Source organism: Ambystoma mexicanum, chromosome 3q, assembly GCF_040938575.1.
Source record: "Ambystoma mexicanum isolate Mex_15411 chromosome 3q, UKY_AmexF1_1, whole genome shotgun sequence".
NCBI classification, from domain to species: Eukaryota; Metazoa; Chordata; class Amphibia; order Caudata; family Ambystomatidae; genus Ambystoma; species Ambystoma mexicanum.
The window spans coordinates 1275683066-1275704011 of NC_090926.1; the positions used below are offsets into that span (position 1 = coordinate 1275683066).

The 20946-nt window shown below is 48.4% G+C and overlaps 1 protein-coding gene across 1 annotated transcript in view; it reads right to left on the minus strand.

The window, feature by feature from the left end:
• Positions 1 to 20946, minus strand: part of C3 (complement C3) — a 403449-nt gene that overhangs the window by 155412 nt on the left and 227091 nt on the right. Inside the window, exons 21-22 of the mRNA XM_069604331.1 lie at positions 20451 to 20660; positions 13930 to 13996 (exon numbers count right to left, since the gene is read on the minus strand). Of these exons, the coding sequence (XP_069460432.1) occupies positions 13930 to 13996; positions 20451 to 20660 (277 nt within the window). The remainder of the gene's footprint in view (positions 1 to 13929; positions 13997 to 20450; positions 20661 to 20946) is intronic.

Consider the following 20946-nt stretch of genomic DNA (forward strand, 5'->3'; position numbering starts at 1 on the left):
TGGACCTACGACGTCTGAACAAATACTTAAAAAACCCACAAATTCAGAATGGTCACGTTGCAGCATGTGCTCGGCCAACTGAAAAAAGGAGACTTTTTGACGTAGTTGGACCTGGAGGACGCCTATTTCCACGTCCCCATTCACAAGAAATATCAGAAATGTCTACGTTTCGTGGTGCGGGGCAGGCACTACCAGTTCAGGGCCCTATCATTCGGCTTGAAGTCGGCCCCAAGAATGTTCACGAAATGCCTGGCATCAGCGGCGGCCCATCTACATCGACAGGGCATAGACGTATAACCGTACCTGTACAACTGGCTGATAGGTGCCCGCTCGCAGGGCTGGCCAATGAACACACAGAGAAGACCGTCCGACTATTGACGGATCAGGGATTCTCCGTCAACTATCTGACGTCCTGCTTAACACCATCGCAGAACGTGCTGTTCCTAGGCGCCAGACTCAATACAGTGGGCCTCATTAGGACCCTGGCGGTAAGGGGTTTGCGCCAGCGTTAGCTGCGCCGACCCCTTACCGCCAACTACGAGTTCCCAGAGCGCCATGGTCACTTTTCCGCCCGCTTTTTGCGGGCGTAAAAATCCATGGCGCTATGGGACCTCGGTGTTAATTACGCCACCGTAGTGTACGGTGGCGTAATTAACACCTTCCCCACTCCCATTGAGCCCTATGGGGCCGAAATGGGAATGGGGAAGGGTAAATGGGTCAATGGGGACTTACCGCCCCGCCGACCTCGGAATGGGGCGGTAAGTCCGCCATCCGCCATGGCGTAAAGGGACTTTGCGCCATGGCGGAAAAGTCCGCCGATGGCGGAAAAAATCCGCCAGGGTCGTAATGAGGGCCAGTGTCTTGCCTGGCATTGCCCTCAGAGGAGAGGCTAGAAGCCATTCAAAGAACGGTGCAACGGCTGTCGTCGACGAAGATGGCCACAGTGCGGCCCATCAAGTCGTTACTGGGCATGATGTCGTCCTGCATCTACCTCGCCGTCTGTGCAGTTTGGAGATGTGACCCCTGCAGGAATTCCTGGATGGCCGTTGGATACAGGTGTCTGGAAGCTTCACGGACAAGATCATTGTCAATGAAGAGTTCTGACAGGGATAGAGTGGTGGGGCATCCTTTTCAACATTGCCCAAGGCAAAGGATTTAACCCCGCCCCCCATACCAGGATACGCTCACTACGGACGCATCCCCGGAAGGTTGGGGAGCGCACACTGGACGTCTGCACGCCATAGGCCTATGGCAGCCAGAGGAGAAAGATCTGCATATCAACATCCTGTAGCTACGTGCAGTGTTCTGAGCCCTCAAGTCGTTCCTACCATCTCTGAAAAGCAAGGTGGTGAGGACCTTCATGAACTACACCATCACCATATTCTACATCAGGAAGCAGGGGGCACTCGATTCCTGGTGCTCTCCCAGGAAGCGCAGGACTTGTGGCACTGGGCTGTTGGACAGCGGATGTTCCTCATCCCTCTCCACCTGGCAAGAGTCAAGAACACCACTGCGGACTCCCTCGGTAGGGAACTGCGCTCCTGCCACGAGTGGGAGCTTCGTCAGGATCAGGTGCACCACCTGTTCGTCAAATGGGGCAGACCCCCGATTGATCTGTTTGAAGCAGTGGCAAATGCCAGAAGTTTGCCAATAGATTCCACCAGCCAAGGAGCCTGGGGTACGCATTCTCCTTCTTGTGGGAAGGGCTGTTTCAGTACACATTTCCTCCGTTCCCACTCCAGCTACGAGTCATCAACACACTCAGACAGTATTAATGCAAGATGATACTCATTTCCCCAGCGTGGCCGAGGCAGATTTGCTATCCGGACCTTCTCAGCCTGTCAGCGTCACCTTCAGTCAAGTTGCCGTTAGTTCAGGATCTTCTCACCAGAGAGGGGGGCACAATCCTTCATCACGAGCCAGGACCGCAGAACCTGAAGGCTTGGCTCCTGCAGCCTTAGAGTTTGGAGGTAATGAGTTGCCAGTTGACTGCAGAGAGGTATTCGCCAAGGCCAGGGCATCGTCGACCTTTAAGTGCTACGGCCATAAGGGGTAGCGTCTTGCTACGTGGTGCCGGTCATAATAGATTACCCCTCTGAGGGTCACGGCTCCACAGAAGCACCTATACTTGCTATACTTGGCAAAGGCTGGTCTGGCACACGCCTTCATCAAGGTGCATCTGGCGACTATATCCTGCTACACCAGATCCCCAGGAAGATCCTCGCTTTGGTCCCACAGCCTCATCAAGGAGTTTCTCAAAAGACTTTTTTGTGATATTTCCTGACGGTGAAGGCTCCTGCCCGGGCGTGGGAACGTGGTTCTGACAAGGCTCATGAGGGCCCCCTTCGAGCCTAGGCATCAGGCCCCACTAGAGTTTCTCTCGTGGAAGACTGCTTTCGTTGTGGCCATCACCTCTGCCAGATGCGTGGGTGAGGTCCAGGCTCTATCCTGCAAGCAACCCTACCAGACTTTCCACGAATGAAGGGTGCCGAAGGTTCCGTCGGAATTCCACCTCAACGAGACTTTGGTGTTACCTGTTTTCTTCCCGAAAACTTTGTTGCCGGCGGAAAGGACCTTGCACTCGCTGGATGTTGCTTGTGCCCTGAAGTTCTATGTGACACGCACAAAGAGTTTTCGGAAGACTTCACAGCTGTTCGAGAATTTCGGTCCTGTGAACCATGGGAAGCCCTTGTCTAAGGCTTCCATTTCAAGGTGGCTCTCCGGCTGCATCACGCACTGTCATCGGTTGGCGAATTGACAGCTGCCCGGCCGTCCAAAAGCCCATTAGAGTGATTGCTGCGACAATGGTGTTCCTGTCTCATGTGCCCTTTTTGGACATCTGCAGGGCTGCTAGGTGGAGGTCCACACAAACCTTCACAAAGTTCTACGGCGTCGTCAGGGATTCCAGGGAGGAGTCCAGAGTTGGCCAAGCAATGCTACGCAACGTGTTCACTTGAGTTGAGTCTGTTCCAGAGGTAAGAGTTCATTGCTTCTGTTGAGCCTTGCCAACGTGGTACTGCTGTGTATTCGTTAATCATGAGCATGTGAATCCATGCCTGACACCATTCAGGAGAAGGTTCAAGTTACTTACTCCAGCATGGGTGGGATATATATGCAAACTCTCCCCCTGGCCCCTCTACGGCTCTTCTTGGTCATACTGCCACTTTACGTGCTTTCCAAATCTGATGATGGCTGCCAGCAGCGGGGCTTAGGGAGAGGACTGTCATTGGATGGGAGCAGTATGACCCAGAGGACAGTAATTGGTTTAGAGGAGAAATGCAGTTTTAAAGTGAAAGTGAAACTGTTTTTTCTTTTACAGAGGATTCCCAGCCTGACAACGGGGAATATTCCTGAGCATGTGAATCCATGCCAGACCCATGCTGGAGAATAATAGTTACAGGTAAGTAACTTAAACCTTCTACCATTCTGGGAGGGGGATGTCGGTGTGTGTGTTTTGCCTTGGGCGGGAACCCTTGGGTGTCCCCGCCTAGGGTCCAGAGTGTCTGGGCAGTCACGAAGTAGGAAAGGAGTTTTCCACCCCCCTGTTCTTTGTCTGCCAGAGTGCCTGAATAGGTCCAGCTCCCACAGAGGGTCTACCAGTCCTGATTAGCCAGCCAAACACCTGTATCTGTAAAATGCTAAGAGAGATTGCAGAGGCGTGTGTGCTGGAACTGTATACAAGGTGCGGCTTCTGGAGTGAAAAGCAAGTCGACCACTGGAGTAACCAAAGAAGAAGATATCCCAAGACACCTGCAGACCCTTTGCAACGCAATGAAGCAACCGCTGCTTTCCTGACATCGTTTTCTGTGCGACAGAGGAGCTCCGAAGAGGACGAATTCTTCCATTTGGGTAGTGGGAACACCCAGTCCCAAGACGAACTTTGAAACGAGCCACCTCCCAAGGTCCTAAGACTTTCCAGAGCTGCGGATCCTCAATACTAGGAGACCTGCTGCCCATTTCGGGTGAATCACTGTGGAAAGGTTGAATCCATCCAAATCTTTGCTAAACCCATAAGGACACTCCAGAGATCTGATTCAACTCACCCAGACCCCCTCATCAGAGTGTGGGACTGTAGGAAACAAAGAAGATTGACCGGACGATCCGTGTCCTTTGTTGGTGCTGCAGAAAAGGTGCCAAAACCACAGATTGTACCAAGAAGTTGCTGAAAGTCGTGCAACAGTTCCTCCCCTAAGACTGCTGCTAAGAGATCCCGTCCATTGTCCGCCTTCAGCCATCAGACCAAGGAATCCGGAGGTCGGGTCCAGAGCGGCAACATCGCGGAGCATTCAGCACAAACATTTTCTTCTAACCAAGGGAAGGTTGGGGAACAAGGTTTTGCTTACTTGATTCTAGGAAGTCGCTGGAGCTGGTGGAGTGCACGTAGAGGTGTCAAGGGCAACCCCCTCTTACCTCAGACCCAAGCCACTGCTTTTGTCCCTTCCTCAAGTCCATTTTAAGGTCTCCCTTGTTAGTTGTTGATTTGCTACTTCAATATTACTAGAGACTGGAAGAAATCCATTGGAACTGTTCACCATTCTCTTTTTGTCAAGACTGCAAGCCCTCTCCGAACAGCCTTTAGGTAGGGTTATGTTTTGGGACTTAAAGGACTTACTATGCGAAGAAGCCCTCTCTAGAACCTTGAACCAAGCTCACGTTACACTAACTAACCCTTTTCCTCCCTTTAAGTGACTTTACCATATGTGTTTGCAGAGTAAATGCATTACCGTATAAACCGTTGAGCACCGAGTGCGTAATAACCGTTAATATGATATCATTGTCTTTTCTCTTTCTAACATTGCTACAACCGCAAACAAACACAAAAGTGAAAGTGCCCTTTGAAGTGTTTTATCAAGTATTCCTAAGTATTCTAGTATAAACGTCTAAAGTATTTAAAGTGATTCTTGCGTAAATATAATAAATATATACTTTTATATAACTTATAAGTGTAAGTGCTTCGTTGCTGTGCCTGTCTAACCGGGTTCAGTGTACTTAGCTACAGCTCACATCTTCCTCTTAAGATAAGCCTGACTGCTCTGCCACTCTACCAAGGTCCTGAGCTGGTACAGGCTGATATTAAGAGTTGGGGATTTACAAAACACTGGGATAGCTTACTAAAGTCTTACTGCCAGTAGGACCATGGGACAACTCTCCTAACAGGGCCATGGGCATTTATTTTTGCAAAGGGATGCCAAATGTATACTAAGTGGATAGGCCTCAAGAGATTCTGCGTATTTTTGGCAACTAATAAGAGGTCCTTGTGCTCAAACATCCTTACAATTGCAGCCAATATCCGCCTCCCTTTGGGAGTCCTATTATAGAAATGTTACGCGTCTCAGCCTTTGCCTGTTCAGCCACTGGTGCGGGCCAGCCCAAAGGGGGCCGCATCGACATCTATGGATGCTCAGCCATTTAGAATTTTGGGCATAGATATTGAGGGGATTTTCATGGCCATTAAAAGGTCGAAATCCTCTAAGGCTCCAGGGCCTGATAGCCTACAAACTTCTCCTTAAAATCAGCCCCGCAGTTCTGGTTAGGGGTGCTGTTACAACATTTTAGAACATTCTGGTGACCCATCAGTTCCCTCAGACTTGGAAGGAGGCTATAGGTGTTCTAATTTTTAAAAAGGGGGATAGATTGGATCCCGCAAACTACCAACATATCTCCCTTTTAGATGCCTCCTACAAAATCTTCTCACGTTTTGTTTTGCGGGCTCTGGCACAGTGGGCAAAGGACTCTGTTAAGTTGGATAGCAAGCGGTCAGGTTTTCGAAAAGGTACAAGTACTTAGTTGAACTGCTGTTTGATTCAGCTTGTGTCTAATCAGGTGGTTCTATCTAATTGTAGTGTACATTTGCCCTTTTTAGACATTTCGAAGCCATCCGACTGTTGATGGCGGTAGCTTTTGGCAGTTGCTAAGGGCGTTGGTCTGTCCGGATTCCCTCGTTAGTATTCTTGAGCTTTTGCACTCCGATACGGTCGGCTGGACAAAAGTGGCTCGTACTCTGGTTGGATTTATGTTGAACGTCGACTATGCCAGGGGATTCGTGCTAGCCCCTTTTTTGTTCAACCTTTATATTTTTGGATTAGGGGCAGCATTATCTAATATTGTGGTTAACCCGCCGAGACTCGGTTCCCTGAAATTGCATTACCTCTTATATGCTGATGACCTTGTCTTAATGGATTATACCCCAATAGGCCTCCGTAGATCCCTGAAAGCAGTGGGTGAATATTTCAAGCACCTAGGCTTGGATATTAATCTACACAAGTCAAAGATCCTGGTGATAAATAGCAAATGGCCTCTTTCTGGTAAGCCTCATTTTGGCTGGTACATAAACAATTGAGAATGGAGGTGGCGTCTGAATTTAGATACCTTGGGATGATGCTTGAAGCTAGAGGAGCTTTGGCCCAGGCGAACCAGGCGTTCAATCTTGAAGCGTTCACAGCAGTTACTCAACTTAAGGTACTTGACAAGAAATACAGGCGTTCTTCCTTACACCGACCCTGAAGATGTACAATCAGGTATTGGTCCCTAAGTTAATTTACGGGGCAGAGGTTAGAGATGAGGGACTGGCTTGGTCTAAGCTCAATGCTTTTATATGAAAACGTGTATCGTTACTTCCTATTGGCACCCTGTTTGCGGCTGTCTCATTTCCTTAGAGGCTATTGTTGCTTGTCAAAGATTTTTACTACTCAGAAGTGTATTGTTTCCTCCTGCCTCAACCCTTTTTGAACAACTGAATCTTCTTTTCAAACAGGTTGAGTGTGGGCCCTTGAACCAATGGATGAATGGTGTGTTGGGAATTTTGGAGGCCAAGGGTGTTGTGTTTGTGGACTTAGAGTGCATCCCTGCCAAGGTCCAAAAGAAAATGACTGGATTAAGAATGGACAGTGTCTTGAGCCCTACAAGATCTTTGAGCATTTCTCCTTGGACATTAAGCCTTATAATTAATTTCAGAAATTGTTGAGAAAAATTCTGTCTAAACAACCGAGAGTCTTTTGGCTACGGATTAAATAATCTATTTTTGAGAGGGCGTGGCCAGCGAGCAACCGATGTAGACATGTGCCCGCTGAGCTCCTGGTGCCGCCAAACATCCTGTTAAATCCTGGGGGAACCTGACTCGCAGCACCCCTGCAAAACTACGATAAGCTGGCGGAAAGACAGTAGAACGCATCGCAGCTATTCCAAAACAAAAATAGAGACCGAAAGCGGAGATAGCTGCGGCGGAAGGTGAGAGAGTGTGGCTGCCGCCGAACACGATCCAAGATGGCCGACGGCGACTTGGAATAACTCGCCACTCACATCCGGAACGAAGAACAGCGGCCCACGGGAGGTACAAACACCTAACGGGAAGGCCGCGACCCCGCCTCGAGACGTGAGGACACTGGCACTGTGCGAGCGGCCCCCGGCGCACTGCCCCCTGACGACTCCATACACAAGACCGCCGGCGTCGTCCCCGTCCCCAGGCGTGCCGTCCAGCCGCAGGCGCTCCGCTCCACTCCGCGTTGAGCGCCTGCCACTCCAGAACAACAGGAATCCGGCAACGGCGGGAGAGACGGCGAAGTGCGTAGCCAGACACGCAAAACGGTGAGGAGAAAGGTGGGCGGGAGGCGGTGGTTGCGACCGGTCCTTTCCCGCTCCCGGTCTTCCCGCCCGCCCGCTCCCGGTAAATCCCCCCGATCATTGCGGTGCACGGAAATCACCGCTGCAGCTCTAAGACCCTCGCTGGGAGTGCGGCGAAACACAGAGGTAATCCCACACGGCAAGTCTTGGGAAACCATCCAGATACACAGAATCAAGCTGAAAGGGACAAGCATTACTCTGTTGGACATAAGCACGTTGCTCCTGCACACAGGGAGGCGCGGAGGCCCGGAGTGCAGGTGGACGGTCCCACGGAAGGGAACGGGAGGTGGGGGACGGAGAGGGGAAGCCGCCTCACCCGCCCACCCCCTCTCAACAACCTAACACCCTGAATGCAAATAGCCCCTTTCCGCGACCAACAGCCCAAGTGTTAAATCCGTGCCCGGCTCACGTACAACACTTTTAGGATCAGGAAACCCCTGAAAGTGGAAGAGGGTATGGGTAAAGACAAGGGCAGAAGAGGCACGACACAAAGCAAAATGGAGCAATACGCAGTGCCCACACTGGCCTTGGAGCCGACACAGGCAGCTACTGAAGATGAGGAACCCGAACCCTCTCTCAAAGACATTATGAATGCCATAGCCAATTCCAGAACGGCTATGGAGATCAAAATGGATGGCATCAGCACAGAAGTGTCCCTCCTACGCCATGACTTGCAGAAACTCACGTCTCGCACGGGAGAGGCGGAAACCCGTATATCCAACACGGAAGATGGCCTCCGTAACATGAGTCAACAGATGACCAGAGTACTGCAACGTGTTAAAACTCTAGAAGAACGAGTGGAGGAGGGGGAGGGACGCTCTAGGCGAAATAATATACGAATCCTGGGACTACCTGAGAAAAGTGAAGGCCTCTCCATGGAACTATTCCTGGAACAACTGCTCATGGATCTATATGCCCCAAAGAAATTCTCAAAACTTTTCTCTATTGAACGTGCACACCGAGTCCCAACAGGCAGACCAACGCCTGGGGCCCCGCCCCGCACAGTGATCGCCAAAATCCTAAATTACAGGGACCGAGACACGGTACTGCAGATGGCTAGATCCAAAGGTTCCATGACCTATAACGGCGCCAAAATCGCCTTCTTCCCGGACTTCACCAGGGAAGTACAAAGAGCACGCCAATCCTTCGACCAGCTTAAGGAAAAGCTACAGATCCAGAACGTCAAATATGGCCTCCTGTTCCCGGCACAGTTGAAAATTTACCATAATGGCACAACAGTGCACTTTAATGATCCAAAAGATGCATGGAACTGGGCAGAAAACAACCTGGAGGGAGATTGGGGCCCTACAAATAGAAGGGAACGTGAACGACATAGACCGCGCCCAGACAGACCCCCGAATGCACAGCCACTGCAAGACCAGGATGAGCTACCGCCAAGAGGAGCCGACTGAGGCGGACAGGCACAGGTTGACACCAACATAACCGCCAACATCTGCAAGAGACTTAAAGTTGAGATGCCCGTTGGCAACACACCGTCAGACCCCCCCCGCAGAATAAAGAGATGGCGGCCCAAGTGGGCCCCCCCCCTGACAAAGGTGAAAGAACTAGTGTCAAGTGACAGCGAGAGACACACAAACTAGTTATACCAAATGTTTTGATTAATTTTTCAGTCCGAGCAGACCCTAGTCAAGCTCGGCCTAATGTTCGGGCGACAGATACTTCTAGTTGGGGTGGAGTATAGGGAGGGGGCAAGGGAGTTTGTTTTCATGATAGAGTTTGTTTGTCTAGTTTACTGTTTTAGGATCAATGTGCGCAATGGGCTGGAGTCTGGCTCCCGTGGGGCGGACAGGGGTCACAACCCGAGGACACACACAGCATTACCCGGTATGCCCAACTCCCAACCACCATGACAGAACACGCCATTGTAAGCAAGACCAGGTCCATTAAGATAATGACCTGGAACGTGAACGGGCTGGGCACCAGTATCAAGAGGCGCCTTGTACTACAATATCTAAACCGTCATGCGCCCGATGTGGTTTTCCTAACCGAAACGCACCTGGCGGGTACGAGCTGTAACCTCTTTAAGCGAACCAATTACCGCATTGCGTTGCACTCGGGCTTCTCCATGAGAGCCAGGGGAGTACTGATCCTGGTACACAAGCGACTACCATTGAATCTCCTATCTGTCACACAGGACACGGGAGGTAGGTTCGATTACATAACCGCGACTCTCTGGGAGCGGTCCATATCCATGCTAGCTGTATACGCACCACCAACCTTACTCACCGCACTAATTAACGATATAACGCCTATGTTAGCGGCGGATTCCTCGAACTTGGTAGTGGTGGGGGGAGATTTTAACAAAGTCATGAACCTGGAACTCGACCGTACGCACATCCGTTCGAGAAATCCAGCTGCGCATACTAAATTAGCCACATTCGTCGACGCAATAGGCCTGAAAGATGTGTGGAGACACTTACACCCCGGCACGAGAGAATACTCGTTTCTCTCCGGAGCACACGCCTCACTATCCAGACTTGATTACTTTTTTCTCCCGACTTCCGAATTACATCTAGCAACTGATGCACACCTCCTACCCAGAGGCATGTCGGACCATTCACCGCTCGTACTGGAGCTTAATACCCATAGGCCGGTCCCCCCACCCGTATGGAGGTTAAACAATTATTATCTAGGCTTCCCCGATTTGGTGGAACATATTAAAAATGCGACAGAAGCATACTTTGAATTGAACATAACCTCTGTGGATAGCCCTGTAACACTGTGGGAGGCATACAAGCCAGTACTGAGGGGGGAACTCATATCCCAGATCGCAGCCCATAAGAGAAAACAAGTAGCAGCGATCCGGGCGGCCGAAGTGCGCGTGCAAGAGGCAGAGGTAGCTCATCTATCCCAGGACCTCCCAGAATCTCACCGCGAGTTACAATTAGCACAAAAACAGTTCCAAAACGTAGCCCTGGACAATGCCAGACAGGCACACGCAGCGATGCGTGCCAGAGTATACGAAACCGGGGACAAGGCAGGCAAGATGCTGGCATGGCTGGAGAAGCGAGACGAGGGGCTCCGACATGTTAGGGCAATTAGATCACAGGGGAATACACTAACAACAGCGGACCGCGACATAGCGGAAGGGTTCGCCGCCTATTATAAGGAGCTTTATGGAGCACCAACCTCCCCCATTGACACCACGGCCATCTCTGGAATCACCCTTCCCTCCTTGATGCTCGAACAAAGAGCCCTGCTAGAAACCAATATAACAGAGGATGAACTGTCTGCAGCCATAGCGAACCTCCAACCCGGGAAAACCCCGGGACCCAACGGCTTTCCCGTTGAGGTGTGGAAGAAAATGGGCACAAGCTTAATCACACCACACTTACTGAAAATGTATGAAACCTCCCGCAACAAAGGGTCCCTCCCACAGGACCTGAGACAGGCCACTATAGTGGTCATACCTAAGGTGGATAAACCCCCAGATTGCTGCAGCTCGTATAGACCGATTTCCCTCATCAATACTGAAACCAAAATCCTAGCGAAAACATTAGCCAATAGACTCCAGCAAGTCATGCCCTCCTTGATCCACCCGGATCAGTGTGGTTTCATGCCGCAAAGATCCACGCAAATGAATATACATCGATTATTCACTGCAATGGAAAATGCGACCACTATCCGAGGCCCTCTGGCCCTGCTGGCAGTAGACTTCGAGAAGGCCTTTGATTCTATCAGATGGGATGCGATCTGGGAGATAATGCATAGAATGGGATTTGGGCCCCAGTTCATGAGTTGGGTTAAATTACTGTATAATTCTCCATTAGCTGTCACGAAAGTGAATGGTCAAGTATCAGACCCCTTTGAAATTGGCACAGGGACCAGGCAAGGATGCCCACTGTCAGCCATGATATTTGCAATAGCAATTGAACCGCTCGCAATACTGTTAAGAACTAACGAAACATGGAAGGGATTCCGATGGTCTGAAGCCTGGGAGGACAAAGTGTCCCTATATGCAGACGACTTGCTGGTATACTTACACGACCCGGTCAGATCCTGCCCCATAGTGACTGATCTACTCCAGAAATACGGCTCCTTTAGTGGCCTGAGGGTAAACTGGGCCAAATCTACCCTGTTCCCGCTTAGACAAGAGGAAGAATCGATCCCGCCCCAATGTCCCTACCAGGTAGAAAGGGAACAATTCAAATACTTAGGTATATTAATAACAAATAATCTGACTGATTATGTTCCCAGAAATTTGTACGCAGTCATGACAAGATTTGCAGAGGACACCCGTCACTGGTCATCCCTTCCTCTGACATTACTGGGTAGAGCTGCGCTCTTTAAAATGATGTCCTTGCCTCGACTCCTGTACATATTACAGAACGCCCCCTTATACATTCCTCCAAACATATTCAAGAAAATAGATCAGACACTTCGTAGACTATTATGGAATGACGGCCACCCACGTATAGCTCTCGCCACACTCCAAAGATCCATATGGGAGGGTGGAATAGGACTACCCCGAATGCCAACGTATTATTGGGCCAGTCAATTGATGAAAGTGAATGACCAACTACAAGGCGACACCGGCGCACCACATAACAGATCTTTAGAACCCGACACTCCCGGGAAACCCATTATGCTATATCTCTACAAGAAAAGAGACCGCGCGGCCGCCCCCAACATGCGAGCACAGATAACACAAATCTGGATAGATGCACACAAATTTGTGGGATGGGGCGACAAACTATCGCAGGCGCAACCACTGTGGAATAACAGAAACCTTCCCAGTGTACACACGCTCCCCAGATGGCCGAACTGGTCTCGGCACGGATCACTCACACTGGGAGACCTTGTGAAAGATAACACCATGGTTCCTTTTGCAGAGTTGGCGCTCCGATTTGGACTTCCCCAAACTGAACACTATCACTATGCCCAACTACAACACGCACTACAGAACGTTCTCCCCGAAGTGATTTCTCTACCAGACTTCACCCCCATTGAAAGAAACTTATTCCCGGAACAAATCACTCATAAAGTGACATCGGTCCTGTACAGTGCCATAAGTTCCTTTGGCACACCAGATCTGCTGTCACTGCGGACCAAATGGGAGTCGGATGTGGGGACCATACTACCGGAGGAATGGGTCATAGCATTGATGTTCCCTAGGGAGATAGCAATATCATCGAGGCTTAGACTGATCCAGTTAAAGATACTACACAGAGTATACTATCCTAGGGTAGCCCTATATAAATGGGGAAGGATCAATGACCCGAGCTGCCTGCGATGCAAAACAGAAGAAGGCACCTTCTTCCACATCCTGTGGGATTGCACACACATCCAACCACTTTGGGAGGATTGTTGTGTGGAACTCTCCAGAGTTATGGGGAAAGCAATTCCCAGAAACCCTAAGCTTTTACTGTTGGGGATAGATGATGAAATTGACTTATCTAGATATGAAAAATTGCTTTTGTTCACCACTACTGCACTTTTGAAAAGGAACATTGCTCAGAAATGGGGCTCGGACCAAATACCGAGCTACGAACAATGGAGGACCGATGTGGATATTTGTATCGCAACGGAATACAGAGTATACGCAGCCAGAGGATGCCCGGCTAAAGCCCCGAAAGTGTGGCAGAAATGGGAAGAAGCCCAATGAGGGCTAACACAGGCAAATTGGTCATTGGGACACATCAAAAGGCGCCCCCCCCCCCTGACGCCCATGGTGCCCGCAGGGTAATGCAGCTAGGCGCTGCCCCGGGTTCGGACAAAATTGACCCATTTGTTCTTTGTTCTTTTCTTGAAACATTATGTGTACACCAATCGGAGACAGACAGTGACCTATACCAGCAATGCGCATGTATTGATTGTTTGTTTGTTTACTTGTTTTTAAAATACCAATAAAATATGTTATCAAAAAAAAATAATCTATTTTTAACAAATGAGGTCATAGGTAAGAGGAGCGGATTGCCTAAGGATGAGTGCTATTGTCGTTAGTGCATGACAGCTATAGAAACTGTTAATCACATCATTGTTGAAAGCCCAGCTCTTTATAACCTTCAGGTTGATATATATGAGTCATATTTTAAAAATACAGCATTGCTATCATGGAAAATGGTTTGGTAGAAACTATTGTTAGAACCCATTGATCAATTGGTTATAATTGAGATGAACTTATTAAAAAGTACTTTTTCTGGGACTTTCAGTCTATTTTAACATAATCGTGATCATTTGTAGTAATTTTTCTTTGCTCTTGTTTTATGCATGTGCATGTGTGCAAAGTGTTACTTGTGAAACTGTATCACACAATAAAGAATTGAATTGAAAATACACCGTACAAACCTTGTCCTTTGGTTTCTGGGTCCAGGGTGATCACTTTAACGGTTTTTGTCATTTTCATTCCTTCGGCCTAAAAGAAAGAGGAGATGTTAATACACTGAGAGCAGAAGGAAGGAATATGTCTGCTATGTGCATGGAGCTACTCTGCCGTCAGTTCGCCCTCACCCCCCAACACAAACAACACTGTACTTGGGGCTCCATTTCTAGGAGACCGAGACCCCAAGGTCTGATCTCTCAGACTGCCAGGGAGCAACCTCTGAGATGACCACCACTCAACACAAAGAATTCCATGACTTTGGGAAACCCAACCTGATGGTCAAAACACCTCTTTGTGCAGAAGGAACCACCTCCTGACGTCCCCATTGATCCACACACTGCAAACTATGCTCCTCGAATCAGACTCTGCTAGGGCAGTTCAAATAGACCATTCCAAGGATGTATTAGGCACCTTGACCAATAGAAGAAAAAAAACATTGCAGCCATTTGCAATATTACTGGAGATTTAAAAAGCAGCTACATGGTGGTTGCTGCATTCCTTTATGTGTCAATGCCTAGGCAACAATGTAAGATCAGAACTCAAATCAGTGATCTGTCGCTAATGAACCTTTACTGATAGAGAGGCAGCAGCCCTCTCTCCCCAGCTGGGTAAACGCTTCTTAGTTCTACACTGAGCAAGGAATTTGAATTTATGCAAGATCCAGTGCTGGGTAATAATTGGGTATTTGCCTTAGTTTGCTACATGGGCTACGAAATGTTGCCATGTTATGTTTACCGAGGGTTTCCCAGGCTGTCAAGGGCAATATTCAATAAACCTCTGAAGGATATCCAGGTTGGACAACGACAGCCACAAGTATGTGTCCAAGTCTTCTCCATCAATTGATTTTTCACAGATTTGTTGAAGGTTCAAAGCCATCGGGATGGCATGGCATGTGGTCTATGGCAGGTAGATGCCAGCCCTGTAGCCCTAGCTATAGGCAATTTACTGAGTTATACTTTGTACATTGCTGCTGCACAGGGTGCTTCCCACCTCTGTGCAGCTTTGCCACATCTATGGATTATGTGCTGTTCAGCAACACCTTTATTTTCTGGGACTCTGTGGTCTATTTTTAGGAACCCCTAAACTTTTTTGCATTTTCACCCTTTTACATTTAGGATCTCTGACCCCTTTTTGTGGGCAGAGGCACTTATACAGAAACCCCCCTTCCACTGAAACCTTTGTATTAAATATATGGTCCTTGGCAGCCCATATGCTTATAGGACAGGGATATCATTTTTTGGTAAAGTGCATTTATACCACCTTATATTAGTTCTGGTGAGTAGGCTGGTTGCAGCTGCAATTTAGTTGTGGCTTCACCTGGGGTGCAATCTAATTCACCACTTTGGTAGTCCAAAGTGCCTTCATGGTAGCCATAGGAGTACCATTGTATGTTTTCTAAGACCCACTCTTCATCATTTTGTTTCTTGGGCATTCCTTTGTTTTGGGAAACCACAATGGGCAGGCCTAAAATAGGTGTTGTGCACACGTGGGCTCACTTTGAGCCCAGCATTGCACCCTTTATATTAGTTTGGGCTGGTTTAGACCAGTCCCTGACCTTAGGCATGGCTAATCCACAAACATTGTGGGCTTTCCTGAATGATTGAAGGTTTGTAAGGCCAACCAGATTGTCTGGCTTCCAAAATCTTCGTTTGGCGTCCCTTTGTGTTACTGGCAGGCTGGCCTGGGCCAGGCCCTGTGTGTTTGGGATATCTAAGGGAGCCCATGTTTCTACACTTCATTGTGTCAGGTTTTTTGGATGGCAGGAGAATTATTTACCTATTTTCACTATTTTCAATCTGTTGGTGTGTTTTTAGAATCAGATCTGGATATACTGGCTGGTCCCTGTGTCCTGGGCTGAACTCCAGTTTTGATTATTGGCTGCTGTACATCCTTTCTGGGCTGTCCTCATCTGTCCACTGTGCTCCCTTGTTGGCTCGTTAGCCAACAAGGTTAGCCCTTTCCATGCTCAGGCTATTTAATGGGCCTTTTTACAGCCGCTTCACTTTTTTACTGCTCGGGTCTCCCACCTTGCTGCTGGAATCTGCTGCCACATATAAAGGTATCTGGACCCCAATAACCTGCCTCATCTGCTTGTCGGTCAGTTCTAGGTCACCTGCACTGATGTCATCTTTGTGGGACTGTCTCCTGTTGGTGAGCTGCCTTCCTTGGTCCCTCGAGCTACCAGTACATGCCTGGTTGGGTTTGTTCTTCCTGAAGCCACCTCTGTCATTCCTTTCACTACCCACATTCATTCTGAACCCGTGCCACAATCTTCATCATATCCCACTTCTGTGCACTCACCACAACCTTCAGCTTCTCCAACCATTGTAAATTCTGGGCTTGTGCCACAGTCTTCATCATATCCCACTTCTGTGCACCCACCACAACCTTCAGCTTCTCCAACCCATGTAAATTCTGGGCTCATGCCACACTCTTCATCATATCCCGCTTCTGTGCACCCACCACAACCTTCAGCTTCTCCAACCCATGCAAATTCTTGGCTTGTGCCACAATCTTCTTCATATCCCGCTTCTCTGCACCCACCACAACCTTCAGCTTCTCCAACCCATGTAAATTCTGGGCTCGTGCCACAATCTTCATCATATCCCGCTTCTGTGCACCCACCACAACCTTCAGCTTCGCCAACCCATGTAAATTCTGGGCTCGTGCCACACTCTTCATCATATCCCACTTCTGTGCACCCACCACAACCTTCAGCTTCTCCAACCCATGTAAATTCTGGGCTCGTGCCACAATCTTCATCATATCCCGCTTCTGTGCACCCACCACAACCTTCAGCTTCTCCAACCCATGTAAATTCTGGGCTCGTGCCACAATCTTCATCATATCCCGCTTCTGTGCACCCACCACAACCTTCAGCTTCTCCAACCCATGTAAATTCTGGGCTCGTGCCACAATCTTCATCATATCCCGCTTCTGTGCACCCACCACAACCTTCAGCTTCTCCAACCCATGTAAATTCTGGGCTCGTGCCACAATCTTCTTCATATCCCGCTTCTGTGCACCCACCACAACCTTCAGCTTCTGCAACCCATGTAAATTCTGGGCTCGTGCCACAATCTTCTTCATATCCCGCTTCTGTGCACCCACCACAACCTTCAGCTTCTGCAACCCATGCAAATTCTGGGCTCGTGCCACAATCTTCTTCATATCCCGCTTCTGTGCACCCACCACAACCTTCAGCTTCTGCAACCCATGCAAATTCTGGGCTCGTGCCACAATCTTCTTCATATCCCGCTTCTGTGCACCCACCACAACCTTCAGCTTCTCCAACCCATGTAAATTCTGGGCTTGTGCCACAATCTTCATCATATCCCGCTTCTATGCACCCACCACAACTTTCAGCTTCTCCAACCCATGTAAATTCTGGGCTCGTGCCACAATCTTCTTCATATCCCGCTTCTGTGCACCCACCACAACCTTCAGCTTCTCCAACCCATGTAAATTCTGGGCTCGTGCCACAATCTTCTTCATATCCCGCTTCTGTGCACCCACCACAACCTTCAGCTTCTCCAACCCATGTAAATTCTGGGCTCGTGCCACAATCTTCTTCATATCCCGCTTCTGTGCACCCACCACAACCTTCAGCTTCTCCAACCCATGCAAATTCTGGGCTCATGCCACAATCTTCATCATATCCCACTTCTGTGCACCCACCACAACCTTCAGCTTCTCCAACCGATGTAAATTCTGGGCTCGTGCCACACTCTTCATCATATCCCGCTTCTGTGCACCCACCACAACCTTCAGCTTCTCCAACCCATGTAAATTCTGGGCTCGTGCCACAGTCTTCTTCATATCCCGCTTCTGTGCACCCACCACAACCTTCAGCTTCTCCAACCCATGTAAATTCTGGGCTCGTGCCACAATCTTCATCATATCCCGCTTCTGTGCACCCATCACAACCTTCAGCTTCTCCAACCCATGTAAATTCTGGGCTCATGCCACACTCTTTGTATTGTATTGTTTATTGATTTATAGAGCGCACCGGGCCATTAAGCAGCTGGGCGCTTGCAGATTCTTAGGTTACAAGTACATAAATATTATACATTTCCTATGTTACAGGATGACATATACAGCATATTTTATGTTACAGTGTCACATAGTTTTTAAAGAGCGGAGTTACTGTTTCAAATATTTTACATTAAATATACAGTGTTCAGGTACGAACAGTTGAGGCTTTAGAAGTCATTGGTGTGAAGCCAGAGTTTGACATTGGCTTTGAACACATGAAAGGAAGGGGTGGCTCTAAGTGAATCTGAGATGGAATTCCAGAGCTGCGCTGCTAGGACTGGGAAGCTGGACCTTCCAGTTCTTTTCAGTTTCAAGTTGGGGATTTTGATACTATTTGCCTGGGCCTTTCTGATAGGTCGTTCAGAGGTGTGCTTTGTGAATTTTTCTGTAAGGTATGCAGGTGCTTTATTATTCAAACAGTTGTGTGTAATATTGAGAGTTTTGAGTTTCATCCGGTCATTAATGGCAAGCCAGTTGACAGCTCTACTTTGGTCCGATATGTGTTGCCCTTTAGGAATGCCTAATGCTGTTCTGAGGACATTGTTCTGCAAGGTTTGGAGTTTGTTGATGTTGTGTTTGCTGGTGCCTAGGTACAGTGCATTGCAGTAGTCTAGTTTGGAGAGGATGAGGGCTTGCGCTATGGTGGTGAAACTGGCTGTGGACAGGAATGGTTTGCATGCGTGAATAAGTTTGCAGGTGTAGCTAGTTGCTGAGGCTGTAGCATTTACTTGCTTGTCGAGGGTGAGAGCTGAATCTAAGTAGAATCCTAAAGTTTTAACTTCCTTAGCTACCTTGATTTGTATGCCATCGATAGTGATGGAATTGTATAAATGGGATAATTTGTTAAGTTTGCTGGTGGAACCGATGATTAAGAGCTCGGTCTTGTCGTCGTTAAGACATAGGCCGTGTGTGGCCATCCAGATTTGGATAATTTGGTAGACTTTATTTATGAGGCTGGTGTCATTGTCATAGTCACCTTGGATTGGGATAAGGATCTGGGTGTCATCCGCGTAGTTGATATATGAGACCCCTCGTTTGTCCAATATATTAAAGAGAGGCTTTGTAAAAATATTGTACAAAGTGGGGGAAACATATGACCCTTGAAGAACTCCACAGGTGATGGGGACTGGATCTGCTGCTGAAGTAGGTGAGAAGACTCTTAAGGTTCTCTTGTCCAAGAATGAGGTTATCCACACCGTGGCTTTTGTGGCGAAGTAGGCAACCGATTAAAGGTGGTTGCAAAGAACATTGTGATCTACCAGGTCGAAAGCGGCTGATAGGTCTAGGAGTAGGAGAATGGAGATGTCACCTCCATCTTTGCGCTCATCTAATTGGTTTTTGAGATCAAGGAGAGCCGATTCGGTTGTATGTCACGGTCTAAAACCTGATTGTCTTGTCACTATTAGGTTGTTGATCACCAAGTAGGATTGGATCTGTATTTCTTCATTACATCCAACTTCTGTGCACCCACCACAACCTTCAGCTTCTCCAACCCATGTAAATTCTGGGCTCATGCCACAATATTAATTATATCCCACTTCTGTGCACCCACCACAACCTTCAGCTTCTCCAACCCATGTAAATTCTGGGCTCGTGCCACAATATTCATCATATCCCACTTCTGTGCACCCACCACAACCTTCAGCTTCTCCAACCCATGTAAATTCTGGGCTCGTGCCACAATCTTCTTCATATCCGGCTTCTGTGCACCCACCACAACCTTCAGCTTCTGCAACCCATGCAAATTCTGGGCTCGTGCCACAATCTTCTTCATATCCCGCTTCTGTGCACCCACCACAACCTTCAGCTTCTCCAACCCATGTAAATTCTGGGCTTGTGCCACAATCTTCATCATATCCCACTTCTGTGCACCCACCACAACCTTCAGCTTCTCCAACCCATGTAAATTCTGGGCTCGTGCCATAATCTTCTTCATATCCCGCTTCTGTGCACCCACCACAACCTTCAGCTTCTCCAACCCATGTAAATTCTTGGCAAATGCCTCAATCTTCATCTTATCTCATTTCTGAAAACCTACCAAAAAAGTAAGCTTCTCCCACAGCTGTACATTCTTGGTACATACCACAACCTTCAGCTTCTCGGAACCAAGTAAATTCTGGGCTCGTGCCACAATCTTCATCATATCCCACTTCTGTGCACCCACCACAACCTTCAGCTTCTCCAACCCATGTAAATTCTGGGCTTGTGCCACAATCTTCTTCATATCCCGCTTCTGTGCACCCACCACAACCTTCAGCTTCTCCAACCCATGTAAATTCTTGGCAAATGCCTCAATCTTCATCTTATCTCATTTCTGAAAACCTACCAAAAAAGTAAGCTTCTCCCACAGCTGTAGATTCTGGGTACATACCACAACCTTCAGCTTCTCTGAACCATGCAAATTCTGGGCATGTGCCACAAAGTTCATCATATCCCACTTCTGTGCACCTACCACAACCTTCAGCTTCTTCTTCACACCATCTCCGATATAATTGGGGAAGAACGCCTTTACTTCAATGTCATGCGACCCAATCTCCAGGGGCACAATGATGAAGGACACGGACTTGGAGGTTTTCCCTCGCATCTTCACTAGCTGCTGGAAATTCTTTTTTGAGGTAGAAGAGCTGCAGAATTTTTCACTGTACATGAGCGTCACTCGGACCTGAAACACACAGATTTTATAGATTTTATATTATCAAACACTTATAAAATGACCATGGTAAGTGCAATTCCTAGGGGCAATGTAGGTGTAAACAGGTTGACTTGCAGAATTCTTTTTTTTGCTGTGCCAGCTGTGGATGAGCATGGCTGGCATATGATTGCATGGGATTGGCATCCCCATGATATGAAGAATGGAGCGCAGTGGACCATGATGCCTCCAGTATCACTGCAAATGCGGCCTGAGCGCCAACACATGCATTATTATCCGGCTCCCCACATTTCAAACT